This window comes from Carcharhinus amblyrhynchos, chromosome 6, assembly GCF_965287045.1.
Source record: "Carcharhinus amblyrhynchos chromosome 6, sCarAmb.v2.hapA, whole genome shotgun sequence".
Taxonomy (NCBI): domain Eukaryota; kingdom Metazoa; phylum Chordata; class Chondrichthyes; order Carcharhiniformes; family Carcharhinidae; genus Carcharhinus; species Carcharhinus amblyrhynchos.
Genome location: NC_137329.1, coordinates 79,964,537 through 79,980,052, shown reverse-complemented (window position 1 = coordinate 79,980,052; position 15,516 = coordinate 79,964,537). Strand labels below are relative to the sequence as shown.

The window sequence follows — 15,516 nt, the reverse complement described above, 5'->3', positions numbered from 1 at the left end:
CAGACGCAGCTGGACTGATGCCTCATTTGCATGAGAAATAATAAGGGTAAAGGTATTAAATGCCCTCCTGGAACCACTCCCTTGTCTGATGGCCCTTTTGCCTGTATACAGCTTGATTTTACTGAATTACCAAAAGTACATTGATTATTACTAAACAATATTTATTGCAATGTGTTTAGTAAATGGATTGAAGCCTTCCCCATCAGGAATTGTACTGCACATACCGTGGTGAAATTATTGTTGACCGAAGTTATAGCAGTAGGGAGGAAGCTGTTCTTGAGGCAGATGATATGTGACCTCAGACTCGGCCTTTTGGCTAAGATCAAGTGTAGTATCGACATGCTGCACTTGGTTGAAGTCATTGGGTTACATTTCAGCTTCATTTGAAGCAATTTTTTAAAGCGGCATCTCGGCCATTTGGCTAAGATGCAAATAAGATCAAGCCCTGGAGGAGGAGCTACGCCTACTCCAGTCAGCTTGGATCACGTAGATCAAGCCCAAGACAGGAGGTGAGAGCCCTGTCTTGTCAGCTTGGATTGGGAATGTCCCAACTTGTTGGGACTCTGAATTGGGTTTAATTTGACTTGATTGGATTGGAATAAAGTTTAAAAAAAAACAAAAATTCCTCGTTTTGGGGTACCCAAAATGGCGAGCTCAGATAATGGACCACATTTTGTGGCCCGGATCAATACTGAATTGTGTGAAGCATACATAATTAAACAACAACTGCACTGTGTGTATCACCTGCAGGCAGCAGGAATTGTGGAAAGGGCCAACGGGACTTTAAAGGAAAAGTTAAATTGGCTAAAGGTATTGCCCTTGGCACTGTTTCGCACACGGGTGACTCCACATTCGTGGACCGGACTGTCAGCTGCAGAGATAGTCTACGGTTGGCCAATGAAGACTCCCTGGGATGCCCATGAAAAGCCCCTGGAGGGAGTAGATCTCCATACGATGGGGGAACAGATGCAGAATTACTTGAAGCAATTAACACTTTCTCCGAAGTTTCTCCACTCCCAGGTAAAACAGGCACATCTCCCAGAGACAGCAGGAACAGCCACCTCTTGATATCCAGTGACTGAATCTGGAGATTACGTATTGGTGAAGAACTGGAACAGAAAGAAACTAGGACAATGCTGGAGCTGACCTTTTCACGTACTACTGACCATACCGACTTCCGTCAAGCTTGAAGGACATTCAAGAAGGATACATCTATCCAATTGCAAGAAGATTGTCTCCAACTCAGATACGAACATGAAGATCTTCATTATATTTTTTGGACTTTCTGGACTATTTGGCCTTAATGGCCACTCGGTAGTGAAAAAGCGAACTACCCATGCCAATACCTATTTATATCTGTCACATATGTATGCTGAAAAATTGAATGTAAGCAAGTACTGGATTTGTACCCACATCCCCATCCATTCAAGGGAAGGAATACCTCTCCAATCCCTCCCATTCCATATAGCAGAGACAGCTGAATGGATTCTATGTCAAAACCGAACAGGGATTGGGGAGATATGATAAAATAGAAGTTGGCTGGCTATGAATTGACTAGGTTTTCAGCTTGGTACCAGCCTGCGTATAAACATGCCTTGCTTCCATCCTCCCTTATTATCCCCTCGAATGACGTGTGAGGTTCCCTATGTTTTAGTAAATCAGGGAAAGGAAAGTTGATGGGGCGAAGTAGATGCAACCTTACAGCTGAGTGGCAAGGACCAGTAGCAAACCTATTTACCAAGGGTATGTTTGTTCTTGATTGGTCCAGGGTATGGAATATAACCTCTAATAGCTCATGGGCACATACTTCCCCCAACACCCTGGATGACACTGGCTGATGATTTTACAGCCTATAATGGAATAACTGGCAAACGTAAAGCGGCAGAAGCCAGGGCAGCTGGAAAGACACTAGCCGAAGTCTCGGCTCGTACAAAGTAAGGAAAGCTGATCAAGCTATTCCAAAATGCCGATCTCTATAAGACCTGATAAGGCTGACTCCACATGACCTAGAGCTGTATGAGTGAGACAAGATAAGGTCAGGGATGAAGGAGTCACCGACCACCTTCTGTTCTATCAAAGGACAAGATAAAGGTATGAATGATGAGACAAAGAGTTCTAGGAAGTCAGCAGATTGTACCAAGATTTATGACATTATTTATGATGTCTCTATCTGATCAAACTCCTGAATAAGGTCTGGTCATGCAAACTGATAATGATTATGTATAAATACTGAGTTGATTCTTTATATAAGGGCAGATTTGAGGAAGAATTAGCAAGTCATAACGACGGCTCTCTGAACTCACGTTTTTGCCAATACTGCATGCAGCTTTTTGTAAATAAAGACAAGTTATTTTGTTGGAACCAACTTTGTTAAGTCTCTCTATCGCAGTCAAGAAGCAGGAAAATTTCCACTTCAACACTGTTTACAATTACTTCTTTGTGACATTCATGCGCCCCAACATGAGCAAAAGTGCATCAGAATGGAAGTGGTAAATTTATTATTAATAACTATTAGAACCCAAATTAAGCTATTCAAAAGGCCTTTGCTCGTGTTCTGCACTCCTGTTACAAACCTTTCACTCTTCCACAGGAAGCATAGTCAATCTGGCAATCAACAGCGCAAGGACAAGTTTCATAGTTCTTAATCAGGATAGAGGACTTATCAGGGTCTTGGATGGGTCATCATCGGCCTCAAAGTAACCATTTCTAAAATAACAGACTGTCCGCAATCCCGGCACAGTGGTTAGCACTACCACCTCACAGCTCCAGGGACCTGGGTTTGATTTCTGTGTGGAGTTTGCACATTCTCCCCATGTCTGCATGGGTTTCCTCCAGGTGCCAATAATAAATAAATATCTCTACAAATGCACATTTAACATAGCCAGCCAACTTCCCTTTTATCATATCTCCCCAGTCCCTGTTCGGTAATTGGATAGAATATGCGGGGCTGGCTGGCAACGGGGGCTACTGCGCATGTGCCGATCTCCACTCTGATAGATTGGCAGGAAGTACTACCGTTTTCCCACATGTTAAGATATAGGAGCAGAATTAGGCCATTCAGCTCACTGAGTCCATGCCGCCATTTAATCATAACTGATATGCTCCTCATCCCCATTTTCCTGCCTTCCCCATAACCATTCAATTCATTACCAGTTAAAAATCTGCCTAACTCCTCCTTAAATTTACTCACTGGCCTAGCATTCAGCGCACTTTGGGGTCACGAATTCCACAGATTCACAACTCTTTGGGAGAAGTAGTTTCGTCTCAACTCTGTTTTAAATTTGCTACCCCTTATCCTAAGACTATAACCTCTCATCCTAGAGTGCCCGACAAGAGGAAGCATCCGCTCCACCTCCACTTTATTAATACCTTTCATCATCTTGTATACCTCAATCTGATCTTCCCTCATTCTTCCAAATTCTAGACAGTAAAGGTCTAAATGGTTCAATCTCTCTTCATACGACAAATCCTTCACCTCTGGAATCAATACAGTGAACCTCCTCTGAACTGCCTCCAATGCCATTACATCTTTCTTCAAATAAGGGAACCAAAACTGTGCACAATCCTCCAGGTGCAGCCTCACCAATGCTTTATATAGTTGCAACAATACTTCCTTACCTTTAAATTTAATTCCTTTAGCTATAAATGCCGATATTCCATTTGCTTTCTTTATTATCTGCTGCACCTGCATGCTAGTTTTCTGTGACTCATGAATTAGGACACCCAGATCCTTCTGCCCTGGAGCATCCCAAAGTCTCTCCCCATTTAAATAATAAGTCACCTTCCCATTTTTCCGGCCAAAATGCATAACCTCACACTTATCCATGTTAAACTCCATCTGCCACATTTTGGCCCACTCACCTCAACTAAGGTTCTTATTTCCTCATTGCAACTTACTGTCCTGTCTATTTTTGTGTCATCTGCAAATTTGGCTATAGAACCTTCTATCTCTGTATCAAAGTCATTAATATAGATTGTAAACAGCTGGGGCCCAAGAGCTGAACCCTGTGGCACTCCACTAGTTACTTCTTGCCATTCAGAAAAAAAATTTATCCCAATTCTCTGTCTTCTGTCCATCAGCCAGTCGCCTATCCAAGGTACTAAATTACCCTTAATCCCATGTGATCTAACCTTGTAACTTAACTTTTTGTGAGGCACCATATCAAACACCTCCGGAGATCCAGATATACTACATCTACAGGATCCCCACTATCCACTTTGCTGGATACATCCTCGATGAACTCTAGCAAATTAGTCAAACATGATTTGCCCTTCTTAAAACCATGCCGACTCCTTTGGATAGAAATTTGACTTTCCAAATGTCCTGATATTACTTCCTTGATAACTGATTCTAACACTTTCCCAACAACAGATGTTAAACTAACTGGTCGGTAATTTCTCACATTTTGCCTCCCTCCCTTTTTGAATAAGGGTATTACATTAACATTTGCATACACTGGAACCTTTTCCACGTTCAGGGAATTTTGGAATATTATAACCAATGGATCCATTATCCCCACCGCTACTTCCTTTAATGTCCTAGGATATAGGCCATTAGGCCTGGAGGATCTGTCTGCCCTTAATCCCAATAGTTTGCCGAATACCTTTTTCCTATCGACGTTGATTGTTCCAAGTTCTACCCTTTCTATTACCTCTGACTTCCCTGCTCCTATAGGAATGGTATTAGTGCCCTCCACCATGAAAACTGAGGCAAAGTATTGATTTAACATTTCTGCCATTTCAGTGTTCCTCACTATTAACTCTCCAGTTTCATCTTTTGAGGGGCTAACATTCACCCTGGTGACTCTCTTCCCTTTTATATACCAATAGAAGTTTTTGCTATCTTTCTTGTTATTTTGCGCAAATTTTCCTTAGCTCTTTTCATTTTTTTTGTATCCCTTTGTTTATGTTTGCAAGTTTCCCAATCTTTCAGCCGCCATTGGCCTTTGCAATATGGTATACCTTAGTTTTTGTCTTTATAATGTCTTTGACCTCCTTGTTTAGCTATGGATTTTTTTACCCCCCGCTCACCACCGCCCCCCCGAATCTTTCTTCCTCACTGGGATATATTTTAGTTGGGATATATTTAAAGAGATACCTGAGTATCTCTTTAAGTAACTGCCAATGCTCATCCCCTATTCTACCTTTTAGCCTTCCTGCCCTCTCTACTTGGGCCAAATCTGTCCTCATGCTTAAATAATCTCCTTTGTTTAATCCCAGAATGTTAGTGTGGGATTCCACTTTCTCACCACCCCTTCCCTCCCTCCCCCCCACTCCCAAAACTGAATTTTGAATATCATACTATGATCACTACTCCTTAGAGAATCCTTAACTATGAGGTCATCAATTAATCTCTCTGCATTGCACAATACCAAATCCAGAGTAGCCTGCTCCCCAGTTGGTTCCACAACATACCGTTCTAAGAAACAATCTCTAATGCATTCAATGAACTCTGCCTCCAAACTATCCTTGCCAATTTGATTCTTCTAATCTATGTGCATAATAAAATCACCCATGATTATTGCACTACCTTTCTTGCAAGCCCCCCGTTTTTCTGGTTTATACTGTGCCCCACTATGGAACTACTGCTTGGGGACCTATAGGTTACTCCTACCAAGTACCTCTTTCCTTTGTTATTTATTTCTACCCAGACTGATTCCACATCTTAATCTCCCGTGCTTATGTATTTCTCATTACAGCACTGATCCCTTCCTTCACAGTAAAGCTACACCACCTCCTTTTCCTTTCAATCTATCTTTCCGAAATGTTGAGTACCCTTGGATATTCAATTCCCAGACCTGGTCTCCTTGTAACCATGTCTCAGTTGGGCACTTAAGTTTTTTCTGGGAGAATCCCAGCCTATATATTTATCCAAACTGTACCCAAAGAATAATTCACTTACCCTGAGTTAATTGAAAGCCCTTAACAGGCCCTTTGGCCCACAAGTTGCGCCGATCACTTCTATACCTACTAGGCCATAGACCTATCTATAAGCCCCAATCCCATTAGATCCCATAAACTCATCCAGAAGTCTTTTAAAAGACCCCAGCGAGTTCGCCTCCACCACCACCAACGGCAGCCGATTCCATTCACTCACCACCCTCTGAGTGAAAAACTTACCCCTAACGTCTCCTCTGTACTTGCTTCCCTGCACCTTAAATCTGTGTCCTCTCGTAGCGACCATTTCAGCCCGGGGAAATAGCCGCTGTGAATCCACCCTCTCTATTCCTCTCAACATCTTATAAACCTCTATCAGGTCGCCTCTCAACCTTCGTCTCTCCAGGGAGAAGAGTCCCAGCTCCCTCAACCTATCTTCATAAGGCATGCCTCCCAATTCAGGCAACATTCTTGTAAATCTCCTCTGCACCCTTTCAATAGCTTCCACGTCCTTCCTATAGTGAGGCGACCAGAACTGCGCACAATACTCCAAATGGGGTCTGACAAGGGTCTTATAAAGTTGCAGCATTACCTCCCGACTCCTAAACTCAATCCCTCGATTAATGAAGGCCAGTACACCATACGCCTTCTTGACCACATCCTCCACCTGCGAGGCCGATTTAAGAGTCCTATGGACCCAGACCTCAAGATCCTTCTGCTCTTCAACACAGCTAAGGCTCCTACCCTTGATATTGTATTCCTTCATCCCATTGGTCCTGCCAAAATGGACCACTACACATTTATCTGCGTTGAAGTCCATCTGCCACTTCTCCGCCCAGTCTTGCATCCTATCTATGTCCTGCTGCAACTTCTGACATCCCTCCAGACCATCCACAACACCACCAACCTTCGTATCGTCGGCGAACTTACTAACCTATTCCTCCACTTCCTCATCCAGGTCATTTATGAAAATGACAAACAGCAAGGGTCCTAGAACAGATCCCTGGGGCACTCCACTGGTGACCGACCTCCATGCAGAAAAAGACCCATCCACAACCACTCTCTGCCTTCTGCAGGCAAGCCAGTTCTGGATCCACAAGGCCAAATCCCCCTGGATCCCATGCCCTCTCACCTTCTCAAGAAGTCTTGCATGGGGGACCTTATCAAACGCCTTGCTGAAGTCCATGTAAACCACGTCTACCGCTCTTCCTTCGTCAATGTGTTCAGTCACATTCTCAAAGAGCTCAACTAGGCTCGTAAGGCAAGATCTGCCCTTGACAAAACCATGTTGACTATTTCTGATCATTCTGAACTTCTCCAAATGCTCATAAATCTTGTCCCTCAGAAGCCTCTCCATCAACTTACCAAACACTGAGGTCAGACTCACCGGTCGGTAATTTCCCGGGCTATCCCTGTTCCCTTTCTTGAAAATAGGAACCACATCCGCAATCCTCCGGAACCTCTCCCGTCTCCAGCGACGATGCAAAGATCATCGCCAGGAGCTCTGCAATCACTTCCCTCACCTCCCACAGTAACCTGGGGTACATCCCATCCGGTCCCGGCGACTTGTCTATCTTGATAGAGTTTAAAAGTTCTAACACATCCTCTTCCTTAACATCCACATACTCAATCTTTTCAGACTGCCGCAAACCTGTAGTACAGCCTCCCAGATCACTTTCCACTGTGAATACCGAGGCAAAGTACTCATTAAGCACCTCTGCCGTTTCTTCTGGTTCCACACAGACTTTTCCCCCTTCACCTTTTATAGGTCCTATCCCTTCTCTTCTCATCCTTTTACTTTTCACATATTTGCAGAAGGCCTTGGGATTCTCCTTAATCTCACCTGCCAAGGCCTTCTCATGACCCCTTCTGGCTCTCCTAATCTTTTTAAGCTCCTTTCTACAAGCCTTATACTCCCCTAGATCCTTAAAATCTCCTAGCTCTCTGAACCTTTTATACACCTTTCCTTTCTTCCTGACTAGGTTCACCACAACCTTCGTGCACCACAGTTCCCGCACCCTACCAAAACCTCCTTGACTCATCGGACTTTACACCCAGACAGATGGGCTAATGGCTCCATGATAGTATCAACCATAGTTTTTACCAATTTCTTCCTGCAATTTACATAAAATCTAAAGCCAATAAAAATAAAGTAACACTTCAGCCAGAATTCTCCAGTCTCGCATGCCCTGCTGCCATTGCCAGCGAGAATGGAGAATTTGGCGCTCAACTAAATTTCCATTCACTGCAGTGGATCAGAAAATCCCAGCTGCAGGTGAGATTGGAGAATTCTGACTTCAGTGCGTACTTTTAAAATCTCCAGCAGGTACATTTAAAAAGACGGCATACTGTTGATTACTGAGTTCTCTTCCTTGAGCAGGAGTAATGAACTGAAGGAGGAGGCATGAAGGCAATTACAGCTCAGAATGACAGGAAAGTCATGTGAATGATGTGACACTCTCTTAGCGGAGCAGGAATCCATGCTGGTGCTCTCATGTTTTTGTCAATTTAAGGATTATTTCCAATGATGCACTGGATCAACTAATCAATGTATATTTTATTCAGGTGCATCAATGCATTGACCAAACCATTGTAGAACTCTTCAGAATTTTTTGAAGCTATTGCTGTGAAGGGTTGATTTATCATAATAATTAGTGAAAATGGCTTCCAATTTAGATATCCATCTTATTACTAATTTCATTAGCTTAACTGGTGAAATCATCCAAGATTGCTTACCTTGAGTCAGAACAAAGAGCCAGTAAGAAACTGGCAATTTCATTTTACAACCATACATCTGTAAATTACATTGCCTTTTGTAAAGGTCTAATACCATTCTTATTGTACAGGACAGAGTTTAGCTTAGTTCATTGTTTCTATAAATATTATCAAGAAAAAAAACTCTTGATGTGGTGCATGTAGCACAAGACAATGAATTACCACTTGTTTCTTTTCTCTGTCCAGCTGGCAACGAAACTGCACATTTCCACCTCCTCCCCCCTCACTTCCTGATTAGACTATCACATGTAATCATGCTCACTTTCTTGGGATTCTTACGTGACATTTTGAATCTGTAACACAGATTCAGTGCACACATTCCAGGACTGGCTCATTTCAATGGGCAAATGTGCATTCCAGTTTCCTTTCAAATGTCATTGTAAGCAGAAGCTTATACAAATGATACAGGATGCAGCTTGCAACCACAGGATAGACTTGTTGAGTGATGAGGTTAACTCTCAGAACAGTGTTAACGATTGTAAACGGCTAATGCATGCTGTAACTCACCTAGAAAGGGCACTATTTAGCAGTCTAGATTTTGCTGGCGACGCAACTTTAGGCTCCAAACCAGGGTTAGTTAAGGACACTGTAACCTGCTCTTGTGTAGGCAAAGACTGGCTTTGATGAGTTTCCTTTGACACTTGTAGGTGTTCCTTGTCTTTTACAGTTTCCTTCTCCCTTGAGCGAGCTTTGTGTTCAGCAAGAAGAATGTCAAATTGTTTCCTTCGCCCTGGCACTGCTCTCCGATAATTAAGTGAATGAGTCTGTGCAGGAGCCAGAATTAAAAAAATTAAAAGGCATGCCAGATACAATGTAGGTGAAATGATGCTTATAATGATGAAGTAGTTTAACAGGATTAGCACAGTTGTAAATATATTGCCTTATCATGTTGTTGAAATATTTCAAAGCACATCAAACATTTTTGACATGAAGTGGCTGTTGCTTTCTTAATAATGATTTCAACTCAAATTTGAAGTATATGATATAACATTGATAGACACAAGCATTTTTCTATGCATGTTCAATAACTGGCTATAAAATGTATTTCCTTTTGAAAATTCCAATGTAAATATCCAAAAAAAAAATCAGCCAGTCTTTTTGAGCAAAAGGAATACCTTGCACGTGAGTGACCTTGTACATGGTTTCTTTGTCTCAGGATCCACGACACCACAATGCCTGTTGGGGTCAAATTCCCTCTCTGTTAAAATGAAAATAAATTAAATTCCGTTAGCGTGACTACAGATCACGGCCAGACAAATTGGGTTTTTTCCTTCAATACCTCTGCCTAAACCGATTATAAATGCACAAGACCACAGAAATTTATAATGTTCCAGCAAAGCACTCAAAACTGTTCAAGTTTATTAATATTCTGCTTAATGTAAAGTTTTATTGAGCCTAAAAATCTGAATTGAGATAGATTAGGCAAATACAGCAACTGTCAAGCATTCTACTTTCAACTTGTAGGGAGGTCAGATTATTTGTTTAATTTTTTTTAGTGTTTCCTTTTGGTGTAGTCATGAACCAGTAGCTAGGAGAGCTGGTTCATGACTGAAGCTCCTTTACTGTCCTGCAACAATGTGTTAATGCAGATATACCACATAGTTGGTCTCTGCGTTGGCAGGATCATATTGATGTCCAGTGGAATAGATCTCTAAGCACAGCTCAGTTGAAAAGCAACAGTTAAATCCATCACGCGTGAAGCAGGCACACCGGAGCATGCAGTACAGAAAGCAGTCACCAGAGATACAAGGTGATCTCTTAAAATCTGCACTTGTTTCAATAAAATTTTGCATTTCAAGCTTACAATATCATAAAATCAGAAGGAGGCCACACAGCCCATCATATCTGTTCTTCAAAAGATACGTCCAATCAGACCCACATCCATGCAAACTTCAGTTTCAAGTTTATATACAATTTCATTTTGAATGTTACCATTGAATCTTCTTCCACACCCAACTAAGCAATACATTTCAAATCATAACTCAGTGTAAAGATTATTCTGATCCTGCTTTTGGTTATCTTAAGTGTCTGTTTTCGGTTCTGAGCCATCTACCAGTGAAAACAGTTTATCTTTATTTACTCTATAAAAACACTTCCTAATTACAAACATCTTCAATTAATCATCCCCTCAAGTTTCTTTGGCAAGCTTCTTTCCTGGAAAAACAACGCCCAGAGTCTCCACATAACTGAAGGCTCTCATTCCTGGTACTAATCCAGTGAATCTCTTCTTGACCCTCTCCATCTTCATAAACTGCAATGCCCAGGGCTGAGCACAATACTCCAACTGAGGCCTAACCAATAATGCATAAATGCTTAGTACAATTTTCCTGATTTTGCGCTATATATCTTTATTTAGAAATCCCAGGGTCCTGAATATTAAGTCAACTGCCTTAAAAATTGTCCTTCCGACTTCACAGATCTGCATATGTTTATGCTCACATATAGCACAAATAAAATTTCAAAAGAAAACGTAAAAAGGTACCAAATGTCATTCACAAAAGCAATGTACTCTCTGAATTATTTTAACTGAAAGCTTCAAATTTTGAGATTTTTAAAATATCATTATTTTATCAGCAGTCATTTTGTCTGCAGTCTAAATATCACAAACTATTTCCATCCCCTTGCACCACCTTTGAATCCATATTTACTGCTTATGGTGCATACTGATTCTGTAGCAGCTGTAATTATTTCCACATTCACTTCCTGAAGGAGTTTCACACTAAAAAATCTTTGCGTAGGGCGCTTACACATGAAATGGCACCAGCAATGGGCTGCACACTTCTAACTCAAGTTTGCTCTTTTACTTGCAGGCTGTAAAGTCACATAATAGAAGAGGTAAAACTTAGACTGGAAGAGGCCAATTAAAAGATCAAGTTTGTGACTACTGTTGAAGATGCTATCTTGAAGACCATTGATCCAGAATGTACAGATGAAGTACAGAAAATTGAAAGTCTCCCCTGAACTCTAGATGGTTACTGCCTTTCTTATGTTCTTCCATCTAGAAGACTGAGGAAATTTGGCATGTCTGCTACAACTCACATCAGCTGTTACAGATTTACCACAGGAAACATTCTTTCTGGTTGTACGACAGCTTGGAACGGCTCCTGATTTGCCCATGACCGCAAGGAACTACAAAGGGCTGTGAACGAGGCCCAGTCCATCATTCAAATCAACCTCTGACCCACTAACATTGTCTGCACTCCCTGCTGCCTCAGAAAAGCAGCTAGCATAATTAAGGTCCCCATGCACCTACTCTCTTCCACCTTCTTCCATCAGGAAAAAGACACAAAACTCTGAGGAAATGTATCAACCAACTAAGAACAGCTTCTTCCCTGCTGCCATCAGACTTTTGAATGGACCTGCATCACATTAAGTTGGTCTTTCTCTACACCCTAGCTATGACTGTAACACCACATTCTGCACACTTTCCTTTCCTTCTCTATGTATGGTATACTTTGTTGCATGGAACAATACTTTTCACTGTATACTGATATACATGACAATAATAAACCAAGTCAAATCAAATCATCTCACTCTATTCACGTACTCATTCATTGATCCACTCAAGGTCAGGTTGCATAGTATACTCTCAAGTAATGAATATTGAAAGAGATCTTAAGCAGTCAGTAAATTATGTTGCTCTTTACATATATATGTTTCATATGCAGGAGAGACAGGTCCCAATATTTCTAAGAATGGAAGCCTCCTGTAACCATCTCTCCTTTTGATACAAGCAGCTGCTCTCAAGGTATGTCCATCCTAAGGGATTTAGACAGTGAGTTACTGAAAGGCTGTAATCATTATCATGAGGAGCTAAAGGTGGTGATGGCAAAGCAAAGAACTTTCAGGTGTTATAACATCGTTCATGTCCTCAACATATCATTAATTAATTAATTACATTTGAAGTACACAGTTATGATTCTGAGATAGAAGGCAGCCAATCTGTGCACTCCCACAAACAGCACTGAAATAAGACATCAGAAAAACTGTTTCAGTGATGTGAGTTCAGAATAATTACTGACCAGAATATTTGGGGGAATGTCCCCTGTTTCTCTTCAAACAGTGGGTTGCGATCAGAGATGGTAGTAGAGCCTTGACTAAATATCTCATTGGAAAGACAGTAACCCTGAAACACACACACTACTACACTGAAATTGTCAGCCAAAATTACCTGAAGTCTCTGCTGCGGGACTTGCACTTTGGTTTCAAAGGCTACCGTGACATTTTGGAAAGAGCAGAACCGGTAGGTCAATGGGCCAGCTTGTATCTTTTCTCAGCTAATCAGTCTGTGATTCCCGACATTAAGGTACAAGTTTACAAGAAGGATCGCGACTGCTTTCCTCATTAATTCAAAGATTTGTCAGGCGCTTGTACATTTGGAGGACAAACACAGAGCTTATTAATCACAACTATGCAATTATGAAGATAGATTCTCATCACTGTAGTCAACCCATGGAATACACTGCAACACCAAGGAGTTTTCCAACATTGCCTCTAGTTATAGGGTTACTAAACTAGTTGGAATGTCTTGTGTGAATAGTAACATATATTAATATATAATTATTATATATAATCAACCTGACATATTCATTTGGTTTCTCTTTCCACAAATGCCAGCTGACCTGGTTTTTTCCGTTTTCATTTCAAATTTCTAACAACCATAATATTTTGCTTTTATGTGACATCTGCACGTTGGCATTCACCATTTTTAATTTATTAAACTAGCCCAAAACAGATGTAAATTACTGTAGTTTTAATGTAAGCTCATTCCCTGTACCAATAACTAGAAATATTATGACCACCATCTATTCTGGAATTTTTAATCTTGGTTTTACAATTGCATTCTGCAACTCAATTCAACTACATATTAAATAAAATAGTTTAGTTAACTAGGTTTCTAGCCAGCCATTTTAGCAACTTGCTCCAGACAAATTACAAGCTGGAGGGATGCAGACTGGCTTTAAGAAACACAGCTTAGACTTGACTCATGCTGGCCTCTCTCAATTTTACAAAACTGGTTTGGCATGCAGCCACTCAAAAGCACACTTAACACTAGGTGCACATTGTAGTCATATAAATGAGCAGGCAGTACAAAGTCTGTGTGCTGTCCGCACTGGGCATGGGTTAATCGTGCATGGGGATCTCCATACCTGATTTTGGGCCTTATTGTACGGTGACCAGTAACTCATACCCTATGATGCAGCATAATTTCTTCTGTCTTCAATTTTAACTATCCCTCATCATATATCCCAACATTGTTTGCCATGTAAGACCATGGTACAATGATCAGAGATCCGCTGTTTTGAATTATAACATTTATGGAGCTCATTCTGCTCTACTGGTGCAAGTTATACTTAAACCTTAAGAAGTGGATATGAATTCTGCGTAACAGCAATGTGTCAATTGCACTAAAACTTTCTTCATCAGTTCACCCACACCATTATTGACAGATACTTATACAGACCAGATCAATGTGAAAGCAGAAAATTGCAAGTAAACAAACTTAAAGAGACAACTATTATGAAAGGCTCAAAATGGCATTTCAATACATTAGCAGGCACTGTCAAAGGTGAAAGGGATTGAGATTTGACAAAAAGGAAGTTTATGGGCACTTGCAAATGAATTCAATCATTAATGGGAACAGCCCTGTGTTGTATGTTAGTCTATAGAGCAGATGGCAAAGTTGTGAATCTGCCAAACCACCCCAGGTCACTCTTCATACTGACTAGATTGGAAAATTCAGCCAATTAGGCTTTGTTATGATCAGCACAATATATTTCTGGATGCCCAGTTAGGTTGTGTTGGAGGCTGCGCCTATTCTTATTCTCCCTAGTGAATAGAATTGGCATACATACAGCTTGTTAAGCAGAAGTAAATCAACCCCATTATATTTAGTGCAGAAACAGTCTGTTATATCAGAAGTGTGAACCAGAGCATTGGACACTGGAGTTGACTGCACGTTTTGAATTTGTTGGACAAAACAAAATAAAGCCTCTTCCAAGTTTTTACAATCCCATTCATGGTGTCCTGTATATGGCCAGAGTCCGACAAAGACTTTCAGTTTCACTTAAAACCTCACGTTAGTAATACAGTTCAACATGTTGTATTATTGATCAAAACACTAAGACATTTCATTTTCTTCAAACAGGAACTGAAAGTTCAACTTTGTAACTTAAAATCTGCTGTGGTCATTCTTAGTTTTGTTTAAATTTACTTCTTAATAAATCTGATTTAGTGTTTGTGGCCTGTGATATATTGTCCGTCATGCCATTTGGTAATGGGTTAGAGAAATAGAGTTTGCAGTGGCAATCAATATTAATTCCCAGTGCATATCTCATTGGTAATTGGATTTATTTATCACACTGAGAGTTGCTAGCCACATTTACGTGGTTTTCCCAAAAGAAAATCAAAATGCTGCCGCCAGAGGGAAAAACAGCGTGTTTCCTGCTGGCACTGGCAGCGCTAACCAAGTGAGATTCAACCACTCTTTGGTTGAAATAAAATCCCCCACATGGAACACACTGGCAAGCCTGGCTTCAGAGAGATCAGGGCACTGTTTTTAAGAACATAAGAACATAAGAAATAGGAGCAGGAGTAGGCCATCTAGCCCTTCGAGCCTGCCCCGCCATTCAATAAGATCATGGCTGATCTATTGTGGCTCAGTTCCACTTTCCCGCCCTCTCCCCATAACCCTTAATCCCCTCTCTTATCAAGAACCCATCAACCCGCTTCTTAAAAATATTTAGCGAGGCAGCCTCCACCACTTCAACGGGCAGAGAATTCCAGAGATTCACCACCCTTTGAGTGAAGAAGTTCCTCCTCAACTCCGTTCTAAACCGCCTCCCCTTTATCTTGAGGCTGTGC

General features: G+C 41.2%; 1 protein-coding gene across 15 annotated transcripts in view; it reads right to left on the bottom strand.

Moving 5' to 3' along the window:
* The window catches only part of LOC145344036 (ataxin-7-like protein 1), a 253,456-nt gene that overhangs the window by 24,073 nt on the left and 213,867 nt on the right, over positions 1–15,516 (bottom strand). For all 15 annotated transcript variants that reach the window (XM_080190772.1, XM_080190765.1, XM_080190766.1 and 12 more), the window contains 2 exons: positions 9,768–9,850; positions 9,160–9,416 (listed from right to left, as the gene is read on the bottom strand). In XM_080190772.1, coding sequence (XP_080046898.1) covers positions 9,160–9,416; positions 9,768–9,850 — 340 coding nt within the window. The remainder of the gene's footprint in view (positions 1–9,159; positions 9,417–9,767; positions 9,851–15,516) is intronic.